This window comes from Arachis ipaensis, chromosome B9, assembly GCF_059453495.1.
Source record: "Arachis ipaensis isolate K30076 ecotype BB chromosome B9, ASM5945349v1, whole genome shotgun sequence".
NCBI lineage: Eukaryota > Viridiplantae > Streptophyta > Magnoliopsida > Fabales > Fabaceae > Arachis > Arachis ipaensis.
Genome location: NC_142444.1, coordinates 6,439,544 through 6,460,864, shown reverse-complemented (window position 1 = coordinate 6,460,864; position 21,321 = coordinate 6,439,544). Strand labels below are relative to the sequence as shown.

Here is a 21,321-nt window from a genome sequence, read left to right as displayed (position 1 = left end):
ATCTACTAAACTAGAACACATTATAGTGTACACAAATGACATACAACTAAGTGAATTCAGATTTATTTTAAATTTGCAAAAGATAGAAAATTGAGTGGTATTGTTTTGAATTATAATAATGATATGTTAATAATACTATTATCTATTTACCTTTAACTTTTATTATATACTTAATATTTAATAATACTATTATCTTGGAAATGGAGAATGAGCGAGATAAAAAGTTATTTTTTGCAAGTTCATATTGGCTAGAGACCGTTAAAAAGGACCACAGAATTTAAAAAATTTTAAGAAAAAATATTCAAACTTAACCACTAAAATAAAAGTATAGACACATCATAGAAAGCAGCAACCTAAGTTTTAATTCACACGGCTAAGTTTTAATTCACACGAGGAATGAAATTCACACGGCTAAGTTTTAATTCACACGAGGAATGCCTATCAGCTAATAATAGCAAGATTACAACTCTAAGGTAAAAGTGATAAATTCTTCATCGTAATTACGAGATAAGGGCAATGCATTTAACATGGCCTTGAGATCTTCAACATTTTCATAAATCCTTTCTAGATGTGTGATCTTGACAACTTTCAAGGCATGCCACCAACACTCAGGACCCCTTGAATAGCAATAGCACTCGCCCTTCTTGCTTCCCATCAGCATCTCATAGAAATACTGTTGTTTTTATGAAATAACTGACAAAGTTAGAGGCTTCGTAACCTTTTATTTATTTATAACTGACAAAGTTGTAAATGAGAAAATAAAACAGAAAATTGGGAGACAATAACATACCACCATGAATGCCCTCAAATTAAAACTGTAATGCAAGCTGAATGAAATAGTTTCTGGGAAGCAACTTGAAAGCAACCAATTCATAACCGGAAAATAGCAAGTTTGCCTATCCGAGACAGCAGATAATTGCATGTGTTTAATACTTGGTGGAGATGATGAACCTTGCAATATATCTATGCTTTCTATAATCTGCATAATTCGGGGTACAAAAAGACAAATAAATAAATATATATGGCAAAAATGCAAACAGAAGGTACCAATTAAGTAGAAAGTCTATACTTACTGGATATGGTTGGATGATAAAAACGGACAGAGACGTCAAAATCTCTTGGGGTTCAATGTTTTGGATAAATTGCCTCAATCTATCAACATCCTGATGATTCAAGTGGATATGAGCACTGACATCCAGTTGATTAGAAATTCCACGAAAAGATATAACAGGTTCGTCTTTTCCACTATACTCACATGATAATAAATTTGGAGCATCAATATTGATCTCTTTCAAGTTAGAGCAATTTGTTAACTCCAAGAACTTGAGTTGAGAACCTGAAATATTAATCCTCTCACACAAAGAACAATGTTTCAACATCAAATTCTCAAGGAATGGAATCTTGGGCAATTGTTCAAGTAACCACATCTCTACTCTCACACAAAATAAGCTCAACCATCTCAAATTTTTGTAACTACCTAAATTCAGCTTGAAAGATGCATCCACAATACCAGCAAGATAGCATAAATTCTCAAGATTCGGAGCATCAATATATACATCTTCTATTCCTTGAACTTCAACTCGCTTCAGCTTTTGTAGACCATGCAAGCTTAACGATTTCACATAATTGGCCCTAGAACCGGGTGGATCTCCTACACTTAAAGGTTTATATAGAAGACAATGAGTAAGACTTAAATGTTCAACTAGAGGACAATGTGAAATGAAATGCTCCATAACCCTTTCATCTCCAAAAAGTATACTATGAAAAAGCAATGTTCTCACTGAGAAAAACTTGAGTGAATGGTTTAAGAATGCTGGGTCAAGTCTGATTCCCCCAGTCAACACCAACTTAGTGAGTGACTTGGCTTCAGTGAGACAAAGTGGAAGGTTATATAATTTGTCCAGGCTAATAGCGAGGTTAAGCTCTAGTACTTCGATACCACTTTCACTTGCCATCTGTATCCATTCATCAACATGGTGGAACCGTGACACAAGCATCTTATTAGATATATATTGCGTATTGAGCTTAAGTTTTTTGACTGCTAATCCTTGGTTATGGAGCCGCCTCAATCTTTTACTCACATACTCAATGAATGTATCTAATTTGCTAAGCAAAAGAGCACCTTCTGGATATAATGGTAATTCATGCAAATTAATAAAATTCTTGTCGCAAGCAGACAATATGGGAAATGTATACCATGTTTCTCTCCACGACTTTGACAAAACACTAGTCCTAGCAGCATCTTTGTCTGGCAACCTTCCGAGGATGTCATGAAGTATAAATTTTGGCATAACAGATATTCGGTCCATTTCTTTCTCTTCAAACTATTGTGTTCCTAAGAGCAAGTATAACATCATAAAAATGAATAATCTGAGAAGGGACGCATTTAAAGTCAGATATCGCATTAAGTAATCAAGTCTTTCTTATAAACCAATTCTAACAAAGTTAAACAATAAGATTTGGAGAAATGCTATTCATAATTAATTTTTATTGATGTTAGACTAACTTAGTTGGACTTAATTAACAAAAATATTTGGATATGTAGCATTATTTTTTTCAGAAAAAAAAAAGGCAAACATTAACATTAAGGACTAAATGATAAATTCCACAAACGAACGAAAGAAAGAAAGCGATGTTTGAAGACGTGCTAGCAGAAGCTATATTAAGTTATTAAGATTATAGGTTTGAGGAAGAAGCATTTACCGAAAAAACGTTTCCCCTTCTTTGAATCTGTCACTGCTAATGCTCTGAGTTAGGGTTTCTTTTAATTGGAGATCATCCCACCCCAAATCCTTTGTTGACTTGTTGAGCAGATTTTGAAGACAAAATCCTCACTCCTCAGCAAACGCGCAGCAACTTCATCATCTGTGGAGGAACTAGCTCATCTTTCTTCTACATCAACCTTGGTAAAAAATTAAATTTTGATGTAAATTTTTATAGTCATTATTAAAAAATAAAATTTTTGTTAAGTAAATTTCTTTACGGTGAATGACAACATTTTTTAAAATTAAAAATTAAAAATTAAATTTTGTTTTGAATTTTTTATATTTTTAAGTATTTATTCAAACATTACAATAAAAATGAGATCAAATAAATAAATTGTTTATTAGATATAAATTTTTTTATTATTTATAAAATATATAATATTTATTAATTCTTTTATTGTATTTTTAAATTATTCAAAAATAATTTTGTCATTAACATTTTTTAAAAACCTTCTATCAGCGATAGTAAATCCCTTATCCCTTATTAGGTTGTAATTTTTTAACAACTGAAAGTTCCCTATTTTACCCGAATTAAATCGTGAAATTACACTTATAGTGGTTTTTTAAATTACAGTTTAATTAGGTATTTTTTAAAAGTGGTACAATATTCAGCCTTTTATTATAATAATTTAAAAAAAATAAAACAAACACATCTAAAAATTTTAAATATATTTAGTATTTTTTTAAAATTAAATACACATTCAAAATACAAACTAAATAAAACTGAAATTTAAAATTTAAATTTAAATTTTAAATTTCTGTTTCAAATTTAATATATTTAATTATTAATATATTACAATTTAAATCTACATCCAAAAATCAAATTAGTTAGAATTCAAAATTTAGTAATTCTGCTTGCAAAATTCTAAAAAAAATTGGTTGAGTTCATTTGTGAAGATATATTATCTTTCTTTTTCCACTTAATAAAAAGTTTTATTTTTTTAAATTTATGTATAATATTAAAAGTGTCTATATTTTTTAAGAGTTGTAATGTTAATCTAATTTGAATGTGTCAATACTTAATTTTGAATGTGTTTATGTTGTTCATTATGTTCTTATATAAGTTTTTTTACATGAATTTTGGATGTGTTGATAAAATATTTAGAGTGCATTCTTATAATTTTGGATGTGTATTAAAGTTTAATTTTAGATGTGTTTTAAAAATATTTTGAATAAAATATCATACTATCAAATGTGTTATAATTGAAAAATAACAACAAAATTTGTATGACCATACCATCTACATCTTCCCTCTTAAATTCCAGATTTTTTTTTGCTTCTTTGTTCAAATTATTTACGTATAAAGTACTTTATTTGTAACAACTCTATTAATAAAAATAAATAAGACCTTGTTTCAATTAAATAAAAATAAAGTTTTTATATTTATTTTTAAATATAATTAAAAATGTTGAAAGTGGTGATACCTTTCACCAATGCAGAATGAGAGAGTGTTTTAGCTGAAAAGTGGTGATACATCTTCACCAATAAAAACGAAAGAGAGAATTGAGTAGGAAGGAACCTTTTTGGTTTTGGATTCACTAATGTAGTGTGAATGTCCGTAAAATAAGGAATAAAAAACTTTATTTGTTACCGAAATTACGTAAAAAAAAGTAAAATCACGGTCACTAACTATAATATAAAGTAGGTGAGTTTTAAATTTTAAATTAAATTCATTTATAGATATGTATCTATAAAATAGGGACATGTTTCAATAAAAAATAATTAAATATTATTTAAATCTGATTAAAGATTGATTAAAGGTTAATTAGTGTTGTAAAACTAGCATTTTTCTTTAAATTAATAGTCATCAAAATTTGTCATCCAAGTTACATTCCTCAAACATATTTACCACGTTTGTTTCTTTAATATTTTTTAATCATTTCTAATAAGAATATAAAATAATATTAAGCAATTGGCAATCTGATTGATTTGGGTTCCTGAATGGCATAACAATTTTGATTTGCAAATCATACCTTGGAGGGCTACTAAACTAGAACACATTATATCATACACAAATGACATATAATAAAGTAAATTCAGATTTATTTTAAATTTGCCCAAAGATATAAAATTGAGTGGCATTGTTTTAAAATCATCCGTTATAATAAATTCAATAGGAGTTACATATTTTCCTAAGTTTTCATCCACTTATTGTATTCATTGTTTAAGAATTTTTCTTCCTGTTATTCAATAGGAGTTACATATCTTTTACAATCCTTGCTTTAGAATTCATGATTTTATTATCATGTGTTAATGTTATTCATCATGAAGATGAAATCAATTATGATAACAAAAAGTATCTAATTCCTAAAGTAATCCATTTTTAACACTACATAAAACAAACAAACTAAATTTCATTTTACAAGAAGGAAAACTTTTTTTGTCAAAAAATTTGGGCATGTATAAATTTTTTGTGAGAATAGATTGTGGGCTTGCATCCTGAATACACTGAGCCCAGTCTTTCGACACAGGCCCAATCATACTAGATTTTATATTCATCTAGATCTAGGGTTTAACACGCCTCGCTCCTCTTCCTCCATAACCAAAAACACGCAGCGGAAGCAGAAGAAGGAAGATGGTGAAGTTCTTGAAACCAAACAAAGCGGTTATCGTGCTGCAAGGCCGATACGCGGGTCGCAAAGCCGTCATCATACGCGCCTTCGACGATGGCACCCGCGACCGCCCCTACGGCCACTGCCTCGTCGCCGGGATCAAGAAGTACCCTTCCAAGGTTGTGAAGAGGGACTCCGCCAAGAAGACGGCGAAGAAGTCACGCGTCAAGGCGTTCGTTAAGATGGTTAACTACCAGCACGTGATGCCCACGCGCTACACGCTTGACGTGGATTTGAAGGACGCCGTTACGATCGAGTCGCTTCAGTCGAAGGATAAGAAGGTTGCGGCGCTTAAAGAGACCAAGAAGAGGCTCGAGGAGAGGTTCAAGACTGGCAAGAATCGTTGGTTCTTCACCAAGCTCAGATTCTAAGCATTTCAAAAAATGGTGCCCTTTTTTTTTTTTCATTTTACATTTCTAAAGATGTTTAATTATTAGTTTTGGTGATTATATGTGTTCTCAGTTTATTCAGGATCTGTTTGGATTGTTATAGTTTCATTTTCGAGATTATGTTTTCCAAACGCTGCGTTTTACCAAATGCTACATTTTGGATTATATGCTAGTAGATAAATGTTGTTGTTGAATCTAATTTAGTTTAATCCGATCAAAATAACTTATAGCTAGAGTAAATGTGGCAGCAATTTTGTTAAGATTAATGTTGATTTTCTGATTTTTGCCTTTGGTTTCATATGGTACTGGGTTTAACCTTTTTATAATACAGTGTTGTAGCATGCCTTTAAGAATGATCAGATCACATGTTCAGCAAAGAGCTATGATTTTGTGAATGATGACTTTTAAGAGTTAAGACGGTGGTAGATGAATTGCCAAATTTTGGTGTTGTTACTTGGAATGCTATTCAGTGTAGTAGTATATATTTCATCTTTGTTTCTATTGTGGAAAGAATAACATGGCTGTTGAAATACCTTGTTCTGGGACACTTTCGATGAGTGAATGTTTTCCTATGTTGCAAGTTTTGTTCAGTACCATCCATTATACCCTTCCTTTCAATGTTGCAAATTGTAAGACAGAATATACGTCAATTCTAAATATGACATGACAATGAAACTTAGAGCTGTGCAAGACCTCAAATTCTTTAAACCTTTCTGATGAAGTCATATCACCGCTGGGTTTCTCGCCTGAGCCGTAAGATGAAATAAGTGTTTGGTATAGCATGAATACTGTTTGGGTGAGAACAATAATTTCAATGTTTGTCAATAGAGAAGCTTTAGTTAGCTTGCTTCCTTGAATTAGGAAACCGGTTATTAACTGGTAACAAAAATAAAAAATCAATTTTAAACCAATTTTAAAATAAAAATTGATTTAAGAAAACAACAATTGTTTTTTCATTTAAAGAACGAATAAAAAACCAATTTTTCATTTAGAATTGGTATTTTCATTTAAAAAGTCACTTTTATGTAAATCAATTTTAATTTATAAATAAAATTTTTGATGCTTCAACAAACCAATGTAGCCTTTTTTTGTCCTTATAAAACTAGTTTAAATTTGTAAATCAATTTCTTACCTTTTTGCCTAACTTATAAGTTATAACACATTTATATTGACAAAAATAAAAAAATTAATCTAAGACTCCAAACTATCAATATATGTGGTTTGTATTTTGTATTTTATATGAAAAACTGATTTGGTGATTAATTTTTTGTATACACATATATTGATTTTTTGTGTACACATTATAATTGAATAAGGTTATCCGTTGGAGATGGAATATTCAAATTTAAACTAATCCAAACAAAATTACTCATCTAATCCGATACAAACCGAAATCCAATCAAAATCAAAATTCGATTATATTTTCGCCAAATCGCATGGATTGGATCAGATTTTTGATCCACTTTTAAAAACTGAACCAATTTAATCTAAATTACAAAAAGTAATATAATATTATTATTTATTGTTAAATTTAAATTTTAAATATAAAATGTTTAATTTGTTACGCATTTTTATCTTATTTATATGCTATTATTATTTAGTAAGTATTTTGTAAATATAAAATGAGATTCATTTATTTATTTGTTTTATCAAACTAAAATTATTTCTATTTTTAATAATAAAATTTTAAAATTTTGTTTTTTAAAAACTAAATAAACCAAACCAATCAAAAGCGCAATAGTTTGGATATGACTTGATTGAATTTAAAAATCAAATCAAACCGATCCAATCCAAGGTGCAACAAATTATATACTTCAAATCGTATCGATTTTTTTTTTTTTCAAAACCAATTTAAAACGCATCGTGAACACCTAGTTGGAGAATTAATCTCATATGCAATTTAATATAGTAATTAAATTTAAAAAAAAGATTTGATATGTAATAAGTAACATAGCATGATAACTTAGCTAACTAAATCGAAACCGTAATTGGAAAGAATATATATAATTCAAATTAAAATTGAGGAGAACTAAAAAGGCAACAATATCATATCCTAGATAATCCTCTTTATATAAGCACATACAATTTGTCAAAAGTCAACAAAAGAAAAAACATAGAATTTGTCTATACATAGTTTTGATTACAAGAGCTGAAACATGGTGCCATCACCAGATAATACTAGTAGCCACGGTAGAGATTGTGGAAAGCTTCTTGCCCCATCATCAAACTCATGTAAGCTACTAAAAAAATATCCGCAAAATAAGAGACGGTTACAGTGTAAGTTTTGCAACAAGAAATTCTCCAATAGCCAAGCTTTGGGAGGGCATCAGAATGCACACAAATTGGAGAGAGCCGCGGTGAAGAGAGACAACATTCTCGCCATGGCGTCTGCTTATAGCAACTACTTACCACCATTTCAGTCTAATATGCAAAATTATTATTCAAATTTTTCTGCTTTTAGTCATAGTAGTAGAACATTAGGGATGCAACAACCACAAGCAATGATTCATAATAGGTCTTCAACTGCACTTGGACCTGGATACCTTCATAATATATTGTTGGGAAATCAAATCATGGATCTTCAATGCAGCAGGCAAAAAGAAATATTGACAGTGAATCTGTTACCACAACAGTCACCGTTGAGTTTAGGTGAAAACATGAATCCAAACCAAACAAATAAACAACAACAACAACCAGGTAATGTCGTAGCATTGCATGAATTACAATTATATAGCTTTTAATTCTATCATCATTTAAGTATATGTTTTTTGATACATGATTCAAATGTTAGTGCTACAGAGACTGTAAGTATTATTTAAAAGTTATTATTTGATATTTTTAGAATATTTAATTTAAGGGTAATCTATATTATTTTTCTTAAAAGTTTATAATTTTATTTAAAAATATCTTTGATGTTTAATTTTATTTAATTTTGTCCGAGCGTTTTCGATTTATTCAATTATATTCTTAACGTTTTCGATTTGTTTTAAAACTATTTTTAAATATTTTCGATTTTATCTCCAATATTTTAGATGGAAAAAACATCTAGAGTAATTTTAATACAAATAGAAAATGTGAGGGACAAAATTAAGTAACATTAGTAGTTACGGAGTATTTTTTGAAAAAAAAAATGATAAACGTTAGAGATAGAAAATATACTTTACTCTTAGTTTAATTTAATGTATTTTGATTTTTTTATTTAATTACTATATCAGATTTTATCTCAATAAATTTAGGATTTTTATTATTTTAATTTAATAAGCGATTATAAATACCTCATAAATTATTGTAGTTTTCGTATCAAGAGAGTAGTTTTCGTATAAAGAGAGATTAGAGGAGTACCAAAGTATTTTTTGATTTCGTTGATGAAATCATGACGTGGACAAGAAATGTTAGATTGAACAAGTCTCTTAGTGTGAATAAATTAGATTGAGTAGTTCTTTTTTTATAGCATTTAAAAATTAGATAAAAAATAAAATGATTCTTTTTATACTCTATTTTAACTTTTTTTTTTTGTCTTTTATTTTTTATTTTAATTTATTTTTTTATTTCAATTATTGTTATCTCTTGTGTATCATTAGTCTTCATTTTTATATGTTTTTTTACAGGTGCAGGGAATAACAAACCTCAAGGAGAGATCGATTTGACACTCAAGCTCTAAAAGAATGTATACAAAATAGATTAAAAAATTATTAGATTTTATTAACGTGTACTAGGATTAGTATAGTTTCTATTGACAAGCATTTTAGTTAATTACTAATATATTTGTTTATTTTATTTATTATATTAATCATAATGATTGGTGATTTAATGTGATAAAACCCATTTTTTTAGTTTATTAAAATTAATTTATAAATTATAATTTTAAAAAAATTATAGTACTCAGTCCATCAAAATAAGACATGATTTAATAAAAGATTTTTGGGGAGACAATTGTGCTTGCAAATATATTATTTATACTTGATAAATTAAAAACCACGTATTTACGTTTGTAATTTTAAAAAGTTAGAAGTTTTTAAAAATCAATAAAATTCTATATCTAATTAAAATATTTAACTAAATTTAACTTGTAACAATTTTTTAAATTACGTATCTCTTTTTGTTCATTTATTTTTTCTTCTCTTTTTTTTTTTCCTCTATCAATATTGCATTTTTTTTGTTATTGTATCACCGATAACATTTTGTTAATATTTTTATTAGTACTAAATTTTTTCTCTGATGTCATTATTAAATAATTTCGGTTCATTTCTTTGTTTAATGGGATTTATTTAGATCCAAAAATAAATTCTATGTGTTTTTGTTAATAATGAAATCTTTTTAACTATTTGTTTAAATATGAACTAATTTTGGTTCATTTGTGTGTTAATTGAGGTTCACTTGTTAAGAATGAAATTATTTATCATCACTTTATTCAATTGTATTAAATTCTACTCTATTCTATTCAATTAGTTTAATTTTAAACAAGTAGTCAAAAAAATTTAATTATGAACAAAAACACATTCAATTTATTTTTGTATCCAAATGAACATCAATTAAACTAAAAAATAAATCGAGAAATAAAAAATTTGGTCATCAAATGAATCGAAATTAACGAAATTAATTTCGTTTTAAAGAAGCAGTAAAAAAGATTCCATCATTAACAAAAATACATCCAATTCATCTCTGGATCCAAATAAACTTCAATTAAAAAGAAAAAAAGAAAAAACAAGAAAGATCATTTAAGAATAACGAAAAATAAAGAAAATAAAAAAATAAAGAATAACGCGAAATAAAGAAGAAAAATTTGCGTTAGTGAAGCAGACTGTGTAACGAGTAGCTTTTGTTGAATTTGAGCCATGGCATCTACTTATAGGAACTACTTACCATCATCTCAGTCTAATATGCAAAATTATTAATTCAAATTTTTCTGCTTTTAGTCATAATAGTAGAACATTAGGGATGCAACAACCACAAGCAATGATTCATAATAGGTCTTCAATTGCACTTGGATCTGGGAAATCAAATCATGAATCTTCAATGCAGCAGGCATCAGATGCCACCGCAACCAAACAGAGAAGTACTGCCGCAAAAAGATATATTGCAAGTAAATTGACTAAATCTCCATAATGGTCCCCAAGATTGATGCCGTACATCAAAATTGTCTCTGAGATTTCAATTGCACCAATAACGTCCCTGAGATTGGAAAAATTGCACCATAGTGGTCCCTGACCCGTTTTCCGTTAACGGTGCGCTGACGTGGCTTGATGACGTGGATTTTTGGTGACACGTGTCACCTCATGGTTTGGCCACGTGTAACGATATGATGATGTGTCGGTCAACGACACGTGGCAAGCTGACATGGATGGGTATGCCACGTGTCACAATGCTATTTTGCCACGTGTCAGATTATGCCACGTGTCGCAATGCTATTTGTCCACGTGTCATCCACGATGTCATCGTTACATGTGCACCAAATTGGTCCCTTACTTTGCATCTAATGACTCATTTTAGTCCCTGAAATTGAATATTGTGCACCAAATTAGTCCCTTCATCAATTTTTTCTCATTTTTTTTTATAAATTTAAAATTCTCATTATATATTTGAATACACTAATTTTAATTTTATCTTTTCACAAGTTATTTAAATACAAGTGTTTTTATAAAATATTTTTAAAATATTAGTTTTAATTATACAATTTTTTTCTACAATATTTTATTAAAAGAATTATGTGACATATTGATATTGATTTAATAAAGAGTGTAAGTTAAGAGTATAATAATATGGTATCTACTCCAATGAAGATTTAATGATTATCTTCATGTGAAGATACATCATTTTGACCATTGGATGATAGATTGTAGGGCTTGATTTTATTTGAAGTAAAAGTGTTACCTTTATTTAAAGTGTTGCTAAATAAATAAGTTACACTTTTTAAACAAGGATCATCATGAGAAGATGTTTTTGGCATTTTCATGGGAGTAGTTGCCTAATAATATTCCTTAGTACAATTTTTTTAATATTTAACACTTTAATAAATATTTTAGGAATACTTGATAAGACACTTATTAACTAATATAAATTTATTATTCCCATCCATTTTAAGAATGTCCGATTTCCTATATAATTAACTTCTCACTAAATTAATAAGATAGATTTATACTATCGATTATAATAATTCATTTTATCTATAACTTGTTAGGTGGCTTTTTTCATATATTACACTATTAATTAATATAAGTACTTATTATAACTATGACTTGAATAATATTAAAATAGATATAAATAAACACAAGAGGCAATAATAAAGTTTTGGTTTTAGTTAATATGTACACCAATGATACAAGTTAACATTATTAATTAAAAAATTTATTATAAAAAATGTATAATAAAAAATATAATTAAAATTAGTGTATAAAAAATATTAAAAATTTTAAATTTATAAAAAAATTAGAAAAAACTGATGAAGGGACTAATTTGGTGCACTTCAGGGATTAAAATGAGTCATTAGATGCAAAGTAAGGGACTAATTTGGTGCACATGTAACGATGACATCGTGGATGACACGTGGACAAATAGCATTGCGACACGTGGCATAATCTGACACGTGACAAAATAGCATTGTGACACGTGGCATACCCATCCATGTCAGCTTGCCACGTGTCGTTGATCGACACATCATCATATCGTTACACGTGGCCAAACCATGAGGTGACACGTGTCACCAAAAATCCACGTCAGCGCGCCGTTGACGAAAAACGGGTCAGGGACCACTATGGTGCAATTTTTCCAATCTCAGGGACATAATTGGTGCAATTGGAATCTCAGGAACAATTTTGGTGCACGGCGTCAATCTCGGGGACCATTATAGGGATTTAGTCCAAGTAAATTTGTTATCCCAATAGTCACGGTTGAGTTTAGGTGAAAACATGAATCTAAACCAAACAAGTAAACAACAACAACCAGGTAATTGTAGCATTACATGAATTACAGTTATATAGCTTTTAATTTTATCATCATCAATTCATCATGTTTAAGTATATGTTTCTTGACATGTGATTCAAATATTTGTGATAGGGAGAGTTTAAGTATTATTTTAAGGTTATTAGTTGATATTTTTAAAATAGTAGAGTATTAGGAGTCAGTAAATTTTGTAATTTGTAGTCATTAATTAGTTATTATTGGTGTGAAATTTTTTTTTTTGCCAAATTTTAATAAAAGTGCTGATAGAAACTTTTTCTTTAGAATATTTATTTAAGGGTAAAGTATTTTTTTCTTTAAAAGTTTATAATTTTTTTTAAAAGTGCTGATATCTAAACGTTTTCGATTTATTCAATTGCGTTGTTGACGTTTTTAATTTTATTCCCAATATTTTAGATGAAGATAACATCCAGGATAATTTTGATACATACAGAAAATATCAGGGACAAAATTAAGTAACATTAAAAGTCACGAGTATTTTTTGAAAAAAAATTACAAACGTTAAAGAAAAAAACATACTTTTTTATTAATTTAATTTGATGTATTTTAATTTTTTTTATTTAATTACTAGATTAGATTTTATGTCAATAAATTTAGGATTTTTATTATTTTAACCTTAGAAGAGATTATAAATACATCCTGAATGATTATAGTCATTGTATAGAAAAATTAGAAAAGTATTAAAGTACTTTTTGGTTTTATAACCATGGCGTGGACAATAATGTTAGGTTGAGTGAGTATGAGAAATTGGATAGAAGATTCAGGAGTAAGTCGTTTTGAATTTTTAAAATATAGTGTTAATAAATTAAATTGAAAAGTCCTTTCTTATATTATAGCATAAAAAATTAGATAAAAAATAGAATAAATTTTTTTATATTCAATTTTTATCTATTTTTTGTGTTTTATTTTTTATTTATTTTTTTATTTCAATTATTATTATTATCTCTTGTTTATCATTAGTTTTCATTTTTGTTATATTTTTTAACAGGTTTAGGGAATAACAAACCTCAAGGAGAGATTTTATTAATATAAATAGATTAATAAAAGAATGTATGCTCATTTTCTAATGTATGGTTAATATAAATAGATTAAAATATTATTGAATTTTATTAACATATACTAGGATTAATATAGTTTCCATTGACAAGTATTTGAGTTAATTACTATTAGTATATTTGTTTATTTTATTTATTATATTAATTGTAATTATTGGTGATTTAGTGTGATAAAACTTATTTTTAGTTTATTAAAATTAATTTATGAACTTATAATTTTTTAAAAATTATAGTATTCGGTTAATTAAAATAAAACATGATTTGATAAAAGATTTTTAGAGAAATAATTGTGCTTGCAAATACTGAAATACATCATTTATACTTTGATAAATTAAAAACGATTATGTATTTATGTTTGTAGTTTTTTTTAATATAAGTTTTTTTTTAACATAAGTATCTTGTTTTATATTTTTTAACTAAAATAAATATATATACTTGTTTTTACAAATTTTAAAAGTTAAGGATCCATTTGAAAGATATTATACTTATGATTTTCCTTAAGTTTTGTCTTTGTTTTCTAAAAGTATTCATTGTTCACCTTTTCTAAAGCATACTTAAAAAAAAAAAAAAAAATCAAAAGCACATAGTACTGCTTTAACTTGGAGATCTTTATATTCAAAACAGATTGTCCCATTGAATTCAATAAAAATAAAAAATTTCTCTTTTGATTGTCTAGTTTTATACACATTAAATAGTATAATTTGTCTGTTATTCGTAATTTTTTTAATTTTTATACATCAATTTTTGAACTTAGTGGAAAAAAATAATTTATGTATGTTATGTATAACTATGAACAATTATAACTACAAAATAGGTAAATTAATTTGATATTTTATCAAAGTAAATTCAGACTAGAATTGATTAACTTCAAATTATTATCTATAGGATATATTATTTGACTTATTTCCCTTATGAAATAAATTACAAATTAAAAATATTCTACATATATTAAAAATAACCATCAAATATGTTATAACCTCAAATAAGTAAATATGCAATAAATAATGAATTTTTTTATAGTAGTATCATTAAAAAAAATTATGAGTTGTTAAATATATATATTTCTATATTTAATAGTTAATTAATATCTAATTTTTTATATACATATAACATATAATTGTTAAAAAATACTCCATAGATTTTAGAAATGTCATTAACTAGTTAACAAACAAGAATATTTGTTTGGTATTTACAAAAAATAGTTCGAATTTATTATTAAAAAGTATTTGATTATATATTCTTTAACAATATGTTTAATTATTCTAATGTAAAATCTTTGATAAACTTGATTATTCTGATATAAAATGTTAAAATTGTGCGAAATAACATGCATGCCGAAGAAAATTTTCTATTATATTATAGTTGAAAGTTGAAACATTATGCATTATGAAATTTAGATGTGAATGTCAAAGTAGAACATATCAATTACTTTCAAGTGGTTCATCAACCGTTAAAGTTCAACACAAAGAAGGCAAAAAAGAAAGAAAAAAAAAACGAAATAACAAATTGCAGTTGCAGTTGTAATTTTATGTATTTAAAATTGAACTTGTCTTACTGTAATGAGTCCCACTCTAACTGAAAGTTAAGTTGAAGATCCGGGGAATAAAGATTTATTGGCAATGAATCCAAGAGTGTTTCACAATCACTGAGGTTCTCATATTTCTTGGGAGAGCTTTTGACTTTGACATCTTTCAAATCATGCCACCAACATTTCATTTGACTTGAACTGCAGCATCTCTCTTTCTCGTTGCTGCACCTTAGCCTCTCCAATAATAGCTGTTGTTGATTTGGCCAATTGACAACTAGAATTAGATCTTAAACTTTTCAGCCAAAGTATATTTTTTATTTTTAAATTTTTCAAAATATTCATAGTGATAATTTTGTCCGGAAATAGTTAGTAAACACTTATAAAAAAATGGATTAATTCAAGACAAATGTCTTATTTAGAGTATTAAGTATTTATTAGAGTAAAGTGACAACTAAATCCTCGAAGATATTGATTTTGGACTCATTAGTCCTTGAAAAAAAAAGTATCAATTAGGTCATTTAAGATAGTAAACACTGGACATATATATCTTTTCGTCAATGAATTGTGCGAAACAAAATCGAATTCTCCATATATTTCGTTCCAAAAATTATTATCTACATGACTATCTTTCATAAATAAACATATCAGAGTAATTAACCGTACATATAAGTATCACCGTTAAATTTTAGTTGATGAATTGATAAAAGGACATCATGTATTCACCGTTTGCTATCCAGGAAGACCAAATTAGTACTTTTTTTTTAGAAACTAATTAGTCCAAAGTGAAATCTTCAAAGACCTAATTGTCACTTTATTCTTTATTATTATTTAATTTATAAAAAATAGATTATAAATATGTTAGTATCAATAAATGTTATAAATATTTTTGAAACATGTATCAAATATATGCTTTAAGGATATGTAAATATTTTTTTAATATGCACTGATATATAAATTAACACAATCCTTTAAAGATTCAGACTAACAACTAAAATGACCAAAAAAATCCTTTAAAGATTTAAAAAATTGGCAAATACAATTGATGATAATCTTACATAGTATCATGTCAGTCTTTTATATATAACAAAAACAAAACTATTTATCAATTTATCAATTTATTATCTTTGCAAGTTATTTTTGTTTTTTTCTTTTTCATGAATAAAATCACTGAAAGAATTGATCATGCATTGGATAATTAAATCAGGAGTTAAGGAGCAATGAATAAATGACAAACCTTAACGAATATTCTGCTGCAGAATTTCAGGTTCAAAGAAACAATAGCAGGACGGAAGCTCCAAAACAAACCATTGATAAGAAGCACACACAAATCTTGAGTTTCTTCATCTGCCCATAAGTTCAACTGTTTGATCCTTAGCAAAGGGACTTGAACATTTTGTAGCACATCTTCATTCAACACAATCTGCTCATCCAAAATAAAATACCAACACAAATGACATCAAAGTTCTCCATGTAAAGTTTTACTTTAGCAACTAAAACAGAATTTGGTAATGTACACTTACAGATGAATCTTTCATGATTTTAAGAGACAAGGTAACATTTCTTGGTTCTATGTGCTGGAAAAATGCCCTAATCCATTCCAAATCCAGACGAAATTCGATTGCGAAGACAGCATCAAATTCCACCTGATTTGAACAGTTCACAAAAGATATGGCTGCTGGCATGTGTCTGTGAGTTCCAAAATATCTACATGACTCTAAATTCGGTGCATCGATCTTAGCTTCCTTCAACTCAAAGCAAGCCTGGAAGGACAAAACCTTGAGCCTAGAACTGGAGATCATTAGGCTCTCAGATGTAATACAACAACATAATTCCAACCTCTCAAGGAAAGGAAACTTGTCAAAAAGTTCAAGCAACCATTGGTTAGAGACAAAAACAGAACTCACAGCCTTTAAAAGAAGCACCTTCAAATTTCTGCACTTGTCTATATTGATATCACAAGGGAACTCTGTGTCATCGTTAGTAATTTGAAGAAACTCTAGACTCAGCACATCAACATCAATTTCATGAAATCCAGAAAGCTTAGCAGACTTTAGCTTAGGCAAATCATGTACCTTTACATTTTCCAATCCAACACAGTTCTCCAATTTTAAGTCTTCAATCATAGGACAACCAGAAATGAGATCTTCCATGGCTTGTTCATGTCCCAAATAAACATCAATTAAGGACAATATCCGCAACAAAGGGAACCTAATTCTGTGATTTGCAAACAATTTATCCACTCTAATCTTCCCCGACAACTTTAATTCACTTAATGACTTTGCTTTCACTACATCTGATGGCAAGCCGTAATAATTATCAACCGTGTAGTCAAACTTAAATCCAAAGCGATGCTCAACAACTTTAAGTTCAAGCTTTAGGACCTTAATACTACTACTTTCACCTACTATCTTCATCCACCGGTCGACGCGATGTGGCATGAACTGAGGATGGAAGAACATCATACTAAGGCTGAATTCTTTGATGGCGAAGCCGTGGTGGTGGAACCTAACAAGTGTCCTGTCCACAGAGTTGAGGAAGCTGTTCACTTTCCTTCTGTAATCTTGTATCTTCAGGGGATCTTTACTATCCCCAGAGTGCAAGAACACGCCTCGGTCAAAGCCGTGGAAGACCAAGATGGGGAATGAGGACCATGTTTCATGCCAAGCCTTGGACAAAACACTGGTCCTTGCAGCATCTTTGTAAGGCAATCTTGAAAGAATGTCATGGAGGATCATCTTTGGCAGATCAGAAATTTTGTCCATTTCCTTAGTAAGATCTCTGAGCTCCCCTAACAGAAACAATTACTAAGGATTAAATAATGTTCTTCAATTACATTCAAAATCATTGATATATTGAAATGAAAAGTTCTAGTGAGATGCAAGTGTATGAAAAAGTTGAGTGTAAATTGCATACCAGTGTGTTGAAGGATTGCTGAGACTGAAGAGATTTTGGTAAAGTGTGAAAAACCTATCTCATCAAGATCTTCATCAGCTATGAATTATTGAATATATTTTTCAAGCAACTATCTTTCTTTCTTCCCTGCCAGTGCCTTGTCATGTCAAATATGACTCATCAAATATTTCAGGTTAAGGTTTAATCAACTTTCTCCCGTTTGAAACTTGTGTAGCATGTAAATCAGTAAAAGGAAGGAGTGCGAAGAGATAGTGGAATAGTGCACATGACCTGGCCCGCACATGTGTAAAATTGTTTGGATATTGAAAGCCTAGATATTTTACATTCGACCACGTACATGTGTCCTATTAGCGGTTCTATTGTTATGAATAATGATTTAACAAGTCTAAAACTGCCAACCAAGGTGAGGTAAACCAATGATTTGGATTCAAGAATGCTAATAAGGATGTGCTCATGGCATCAACTTGGACAAAATATTGGCCCTCATGGCATCTTTTCTTCTTGTTCTTGAAAGAATTTCATGAAGGATGTGCTCTGGCAGATTCAATATCATGTCCATAGCGCGTGCCTGTCACTCTATACAACAATACAAATACTGGAAAATGGTAAATGAGTAGAGTAATTCACCAACTTAGTAAGTCTCTCGTCTTATTAATTTAATATAGTAATTAAATTGAAAAAAAAAAAGATTTGATATATAATAACATAGGATGATAACTTAGCTAATTAAATCAAAACCGTACTATAATTGGAAAGTATATATATAATCCAAATTAAAATTAAGGAGAACTAAAAAGGCAACAATATCATATACTAGATAAGCACAATTTGTGAATACTTGGTTTTGATTATCAAGAGATGAAACATGGTGCCATCATCAGATAATACTAGTAGCCACGGTAGAGATTGTGGAAAGCTTCTTGCCCCATCACCAAAGCATGTAAGCTACTAAAAAAATATCCGCAAAATAAGAGACTGTTACAGTGTAAGTTTTGGAACAAGAAATTCTCCAATAGCCAAGCTTTGGGAGGGCATCAGAATGCACACAAAGAGGAGAGATTTTATTAACATATAGTCATATACTAAGATTATTATCATTTCTATTGACAAGTATTTGAGTTAATTAATATATTTGTTTACTTATTTATTATATTAATGGTAAGGATTGGTGGTTAGGTGCAGACTCAGTAAGACTCTTACTTTTAGTTTATTAAAAATAATTTTTAAATATAATCTTTTAAAAATTATAGCATATTGGTAAATTAAAATAAGACATGATTTGATAAAGATTTTTGAGAAGATATTTCATATTTGTACTTGTAAATACATCATTTTTATACTTGATAAATTAAAAACGATTGTATATATGTGTTTGTAGTTTTAAAAAGTTAAAAGTTTTTGAAAGTACATAAAAAAATTCTTTTTAAAATTAGTTTATAATTATTTAAAATATTAAAAAATCTAAAATATATAATAAATATTCAAATGTAAAGCTCCATTCAGAATCAAAATTTTCTCACATTTTATGATTATTATGGTCATTATATTTTAAAAATTATTTTACTAAGTATAACTATTGTTGTTTATGTTTATTAAAAAACTATTTTTAAGATAAGTTTATTAGTAAGCATTGTTTTTAATATAAATACCTTGTTTTATATTTAGTAAATAAAAAAAATACAAAAATATTATTTATACACTAAAATCATCCCATAAAATTAAATGGTTGATCTTATACATTGGAGATCTTTTATATTCAAGGCAGTTGTTCCATTGGATTCAATAGAAGGGAGGGGAAATCCTTTTTGTTCCATTGGATTCAATAGAAGGGAGGGGAAATCCTTTTCTGATTGTCTAATTTTATATACAATAAATGGTACAAAATTTTTCTTTGTTATCCATAATTTTATTTAATTGTTATACATCAACTTTTGAACCTACAGTGAGAAAAAATTAATCTATGTTATATAACTATGAACAATTATAACTATAAAATATGTAAATTAATTCTATATTTTATCAAAGTAAATTCATATTAAAATTTATTCACTTCAAATTATTATTCATCGAGTGTGTTACTTTTCTTATGAAATAAATTAAAAAATAAAAATATTCTACATATATTAAAAATAATCATCAAATATATATATATATATATATATATATATATATATATATATATATATATAATCCTAGTAGAGAAAGAGTACGTACTCCGTACTCAAGGAGAATGAGAGAAGGAGAGAGCGGTGGTGAGCGGTTGAAGGTAAAACACGGTGAGGAAGATGGCCATGCCATCAGAAGAGATAAGGAGGAGAGCGTGGGTGGGTGTGTATCCGGTGTTAAGGAGGGTTCTTTTCGAGAGGGGTTAGAAAAGCCATCCAAGGTCTCTTTTAGAGATAAAGTCATTGGTGCAGAAAAGTCTAAGGCCTTTGCATTAGTAGGGTCTTTATCTGGGGATGGTATCGCGACGGTGACAGGTAAGAAGGGTGATTCTCGTCCACTAAGTGTCAGTTTTACCAAGGAGGCAAAGAGCTGTCTAGCTGAACCTTATAAGGAAGTCATCGTGATCAAGGTGCTGGATAAGCATTATGGCTACACGGCTCTCATGCATAAGCTTCGGATAGTATGGCGCATCAAAGGAGGTTTTGATTTGTCGCATGTGGGTTTTGGATATTTTTTGGTTAAATTTGATATTGCTGCAGATCGTGAGAAAGTCATTCTTGGTGGCCCGTGGTTGATAGACGGTCACTATGTTGCAGTAAAGCCATGGGATGTGGATTTTAGGCCATGCAAAAAATCCTTTGGATCAACGCTGGTATGGATTCGAGTCTCGGGACTTCCAATTTGGTGCTACCAGGAATAAGCAATGCTGCGAATTGCTTCTGCAATAGGGATTCTGGTAAAAGTAGATTTGGCCACTAAACTTGCAGAAAGAGAAAAATATGCCCTAGCTTGTGTTCAAATTAATCTTGAGTTGCCTGTAATCAAACATATTATAGTGGAGGGTGTGACTTATGAAGTGGAGTACGAGAGTTTACAGTTGATTTGTGCTACTTGTGCACGGTATGGGCATGATAAATCGTTGTGCATGGAGAAGGA

At 28.7% G+C, this 21,321-nt stretch overlaps 3 protein-coding genes across 9 annotated transcripts; 1 reads left to right on the top strand and 2 right to left on the bottom strand.

Moving 5' to 3' along the window:
* Window positions 1–208: 208 nt before the first annotated feature.
* Window positions 209–2,945, bottom strand: LOC107617701 (putative F-box protein At1g49610). Of its 5 annotated transcripts, none has more exons than XM_088499762.1 (5): window positions 2,704–2,945; window positions 1,074–2,335; window positions 791–979; window positions 430–673; window positions 209–353 (listed from the first exon to the last, which is right to left on the bottom strand). In XM_088499762.1, the coding sequence occupies exons 2-4, from the start codon at window positions 2,307–2,309 to the stop codon at window positions 461–463; spliced, it is 1,638 nt and encodes a 545-aa protein (XP_088355888.1). In that variant the 5' UTR covers window positions 2,310–2,335; window positions 2,704–2,945; the 3' UTR covers window positions 209–353; window positions 430–460. The 5 variants fall into 5 exon arrangements, with proteins under 5 accessions (XP_088355888.1, XP_088355889.1, XP_088355890.1 ...); XM_088499763.1 differs by having other exon boundaries at window positions 1,074–2,324; window positions 2,704–2,908; XM_088499764.1 differs by having other exon boundaries at window positions 286–673; window positions 1,074–1,336; window positions 1,478–2,335; window positions 2,704–2,897.
* A 2,330-nt stretch (window positions 2,946–5,275) lies between these two features.
* On the top strand, window positions 5,276–6,006 carry LOC107619233 (large ribosomal subunit protein eL27). The gene has a single exon (XM_016321487.3). It carries the CDS (start codon window positions 5,341–5,343, stop codon window positions 5,746–5,748), a length of 408 nt encoding a protein of 135 aa, XP_016176973.1. The 5' UTR covers window positions 5,276–5,340; the 3' UTR covers window positions 5,749–6,006.
* Window positions 6,007–15,178: 9,172 nt separating this feature from the next.
* Window positions 15,179–19,266, bottom strand: LOC107619487 (F-box/LRR-repeat protein At1g55660-like). Of its 3 annotated transcripts, none has more exons than XM_016321785.3 (4): window positions 18,220–19,266; window positions 16,827–18,094; window positions 16,541–16,726; window positions 15,179–15,554 (listed from the first exon to the last, which is right to left on the bottom strand). In XM_016321785.3, exons 2-4 carry the CDS (start codon window positions 18,066–18,068, stop codon window positions 15,330–15,332), a joined length of 1,653 nt encoding a protein of 550 aa, XP_016177271.1. In that variant the 5' UTR covers window positions 18,069–18,094; window positions 18,220–19,266; the 3' UTR covers window positions 15,179–15,329. The 3 variants fall into 3 exon arrangements, with proteins under 3 accessions (XP_016177271.1, XP_088356698.1, XP_016177272.1); XM_088500572.1 differs by having other exon boundaries at window positions 15,179–15,580; window positions 18,220–18,474; XM_016321786.3 differs by having other exon boundaries at window positions 16,827–18,084; window positions 18,220–18,420.
* Between the last annotated feature and the right edge of the window lie 2,055 nt (window positions 19,267–21,321).

Excerpts from the sequence above, each read along its gene's own strand:
- LOC107619487 (XM_016321785.3), bottom strand. The coding sequence starts at position 18,068 with ATGGACAAAATTTCTGATCTGCCAAAGATGATCCTCCATGACATTCTT. Across the intron at positions 16,727-16,826 it reads AAATCATGAAAGATTCATCT|ATTGTGTTGAATGAAGATGT; the intron begins GTAAGTGTACAT and ends TTGGATGAGCAG. Across the intron at positions 15,555-16,540 it reads GCAGCAGAATATTCGTTAAG|CTATTATTGGAGAGGCTAAG; the intron begins GTTTGTCATTTA and ends AATCAACAACAG.
- LOC107617701 (XM_088499762.1), bottom strand. The coding sequence starts at position 2,309 with ATGGACCGAATATCTGTTATGCCAAAATTTATACTTCATGACATCCTC. Across the intron at positions 980-1,073 it reads TTATCATCCAACCATATCCA|ATTATAGAAAGCATAGATAT; the intron begins GTAAGTATAGAC and ends CGAATTATGCAG. Across the intron at positions 674-790 it reads ATTTGAGGGCATTCATGGTG|TATTTCTATGAGATGCTGAT; the intron begins GTATGTTATTGT and ends TAAAAACAACAG.
- LOC107619233 (XM_016321487.3), top strand. The coding sequence starts at position 5,341 with ATGGTGAAGTTCTTGAAACCAAACAAAGCGGTTATCGTGCTGCAAGGC.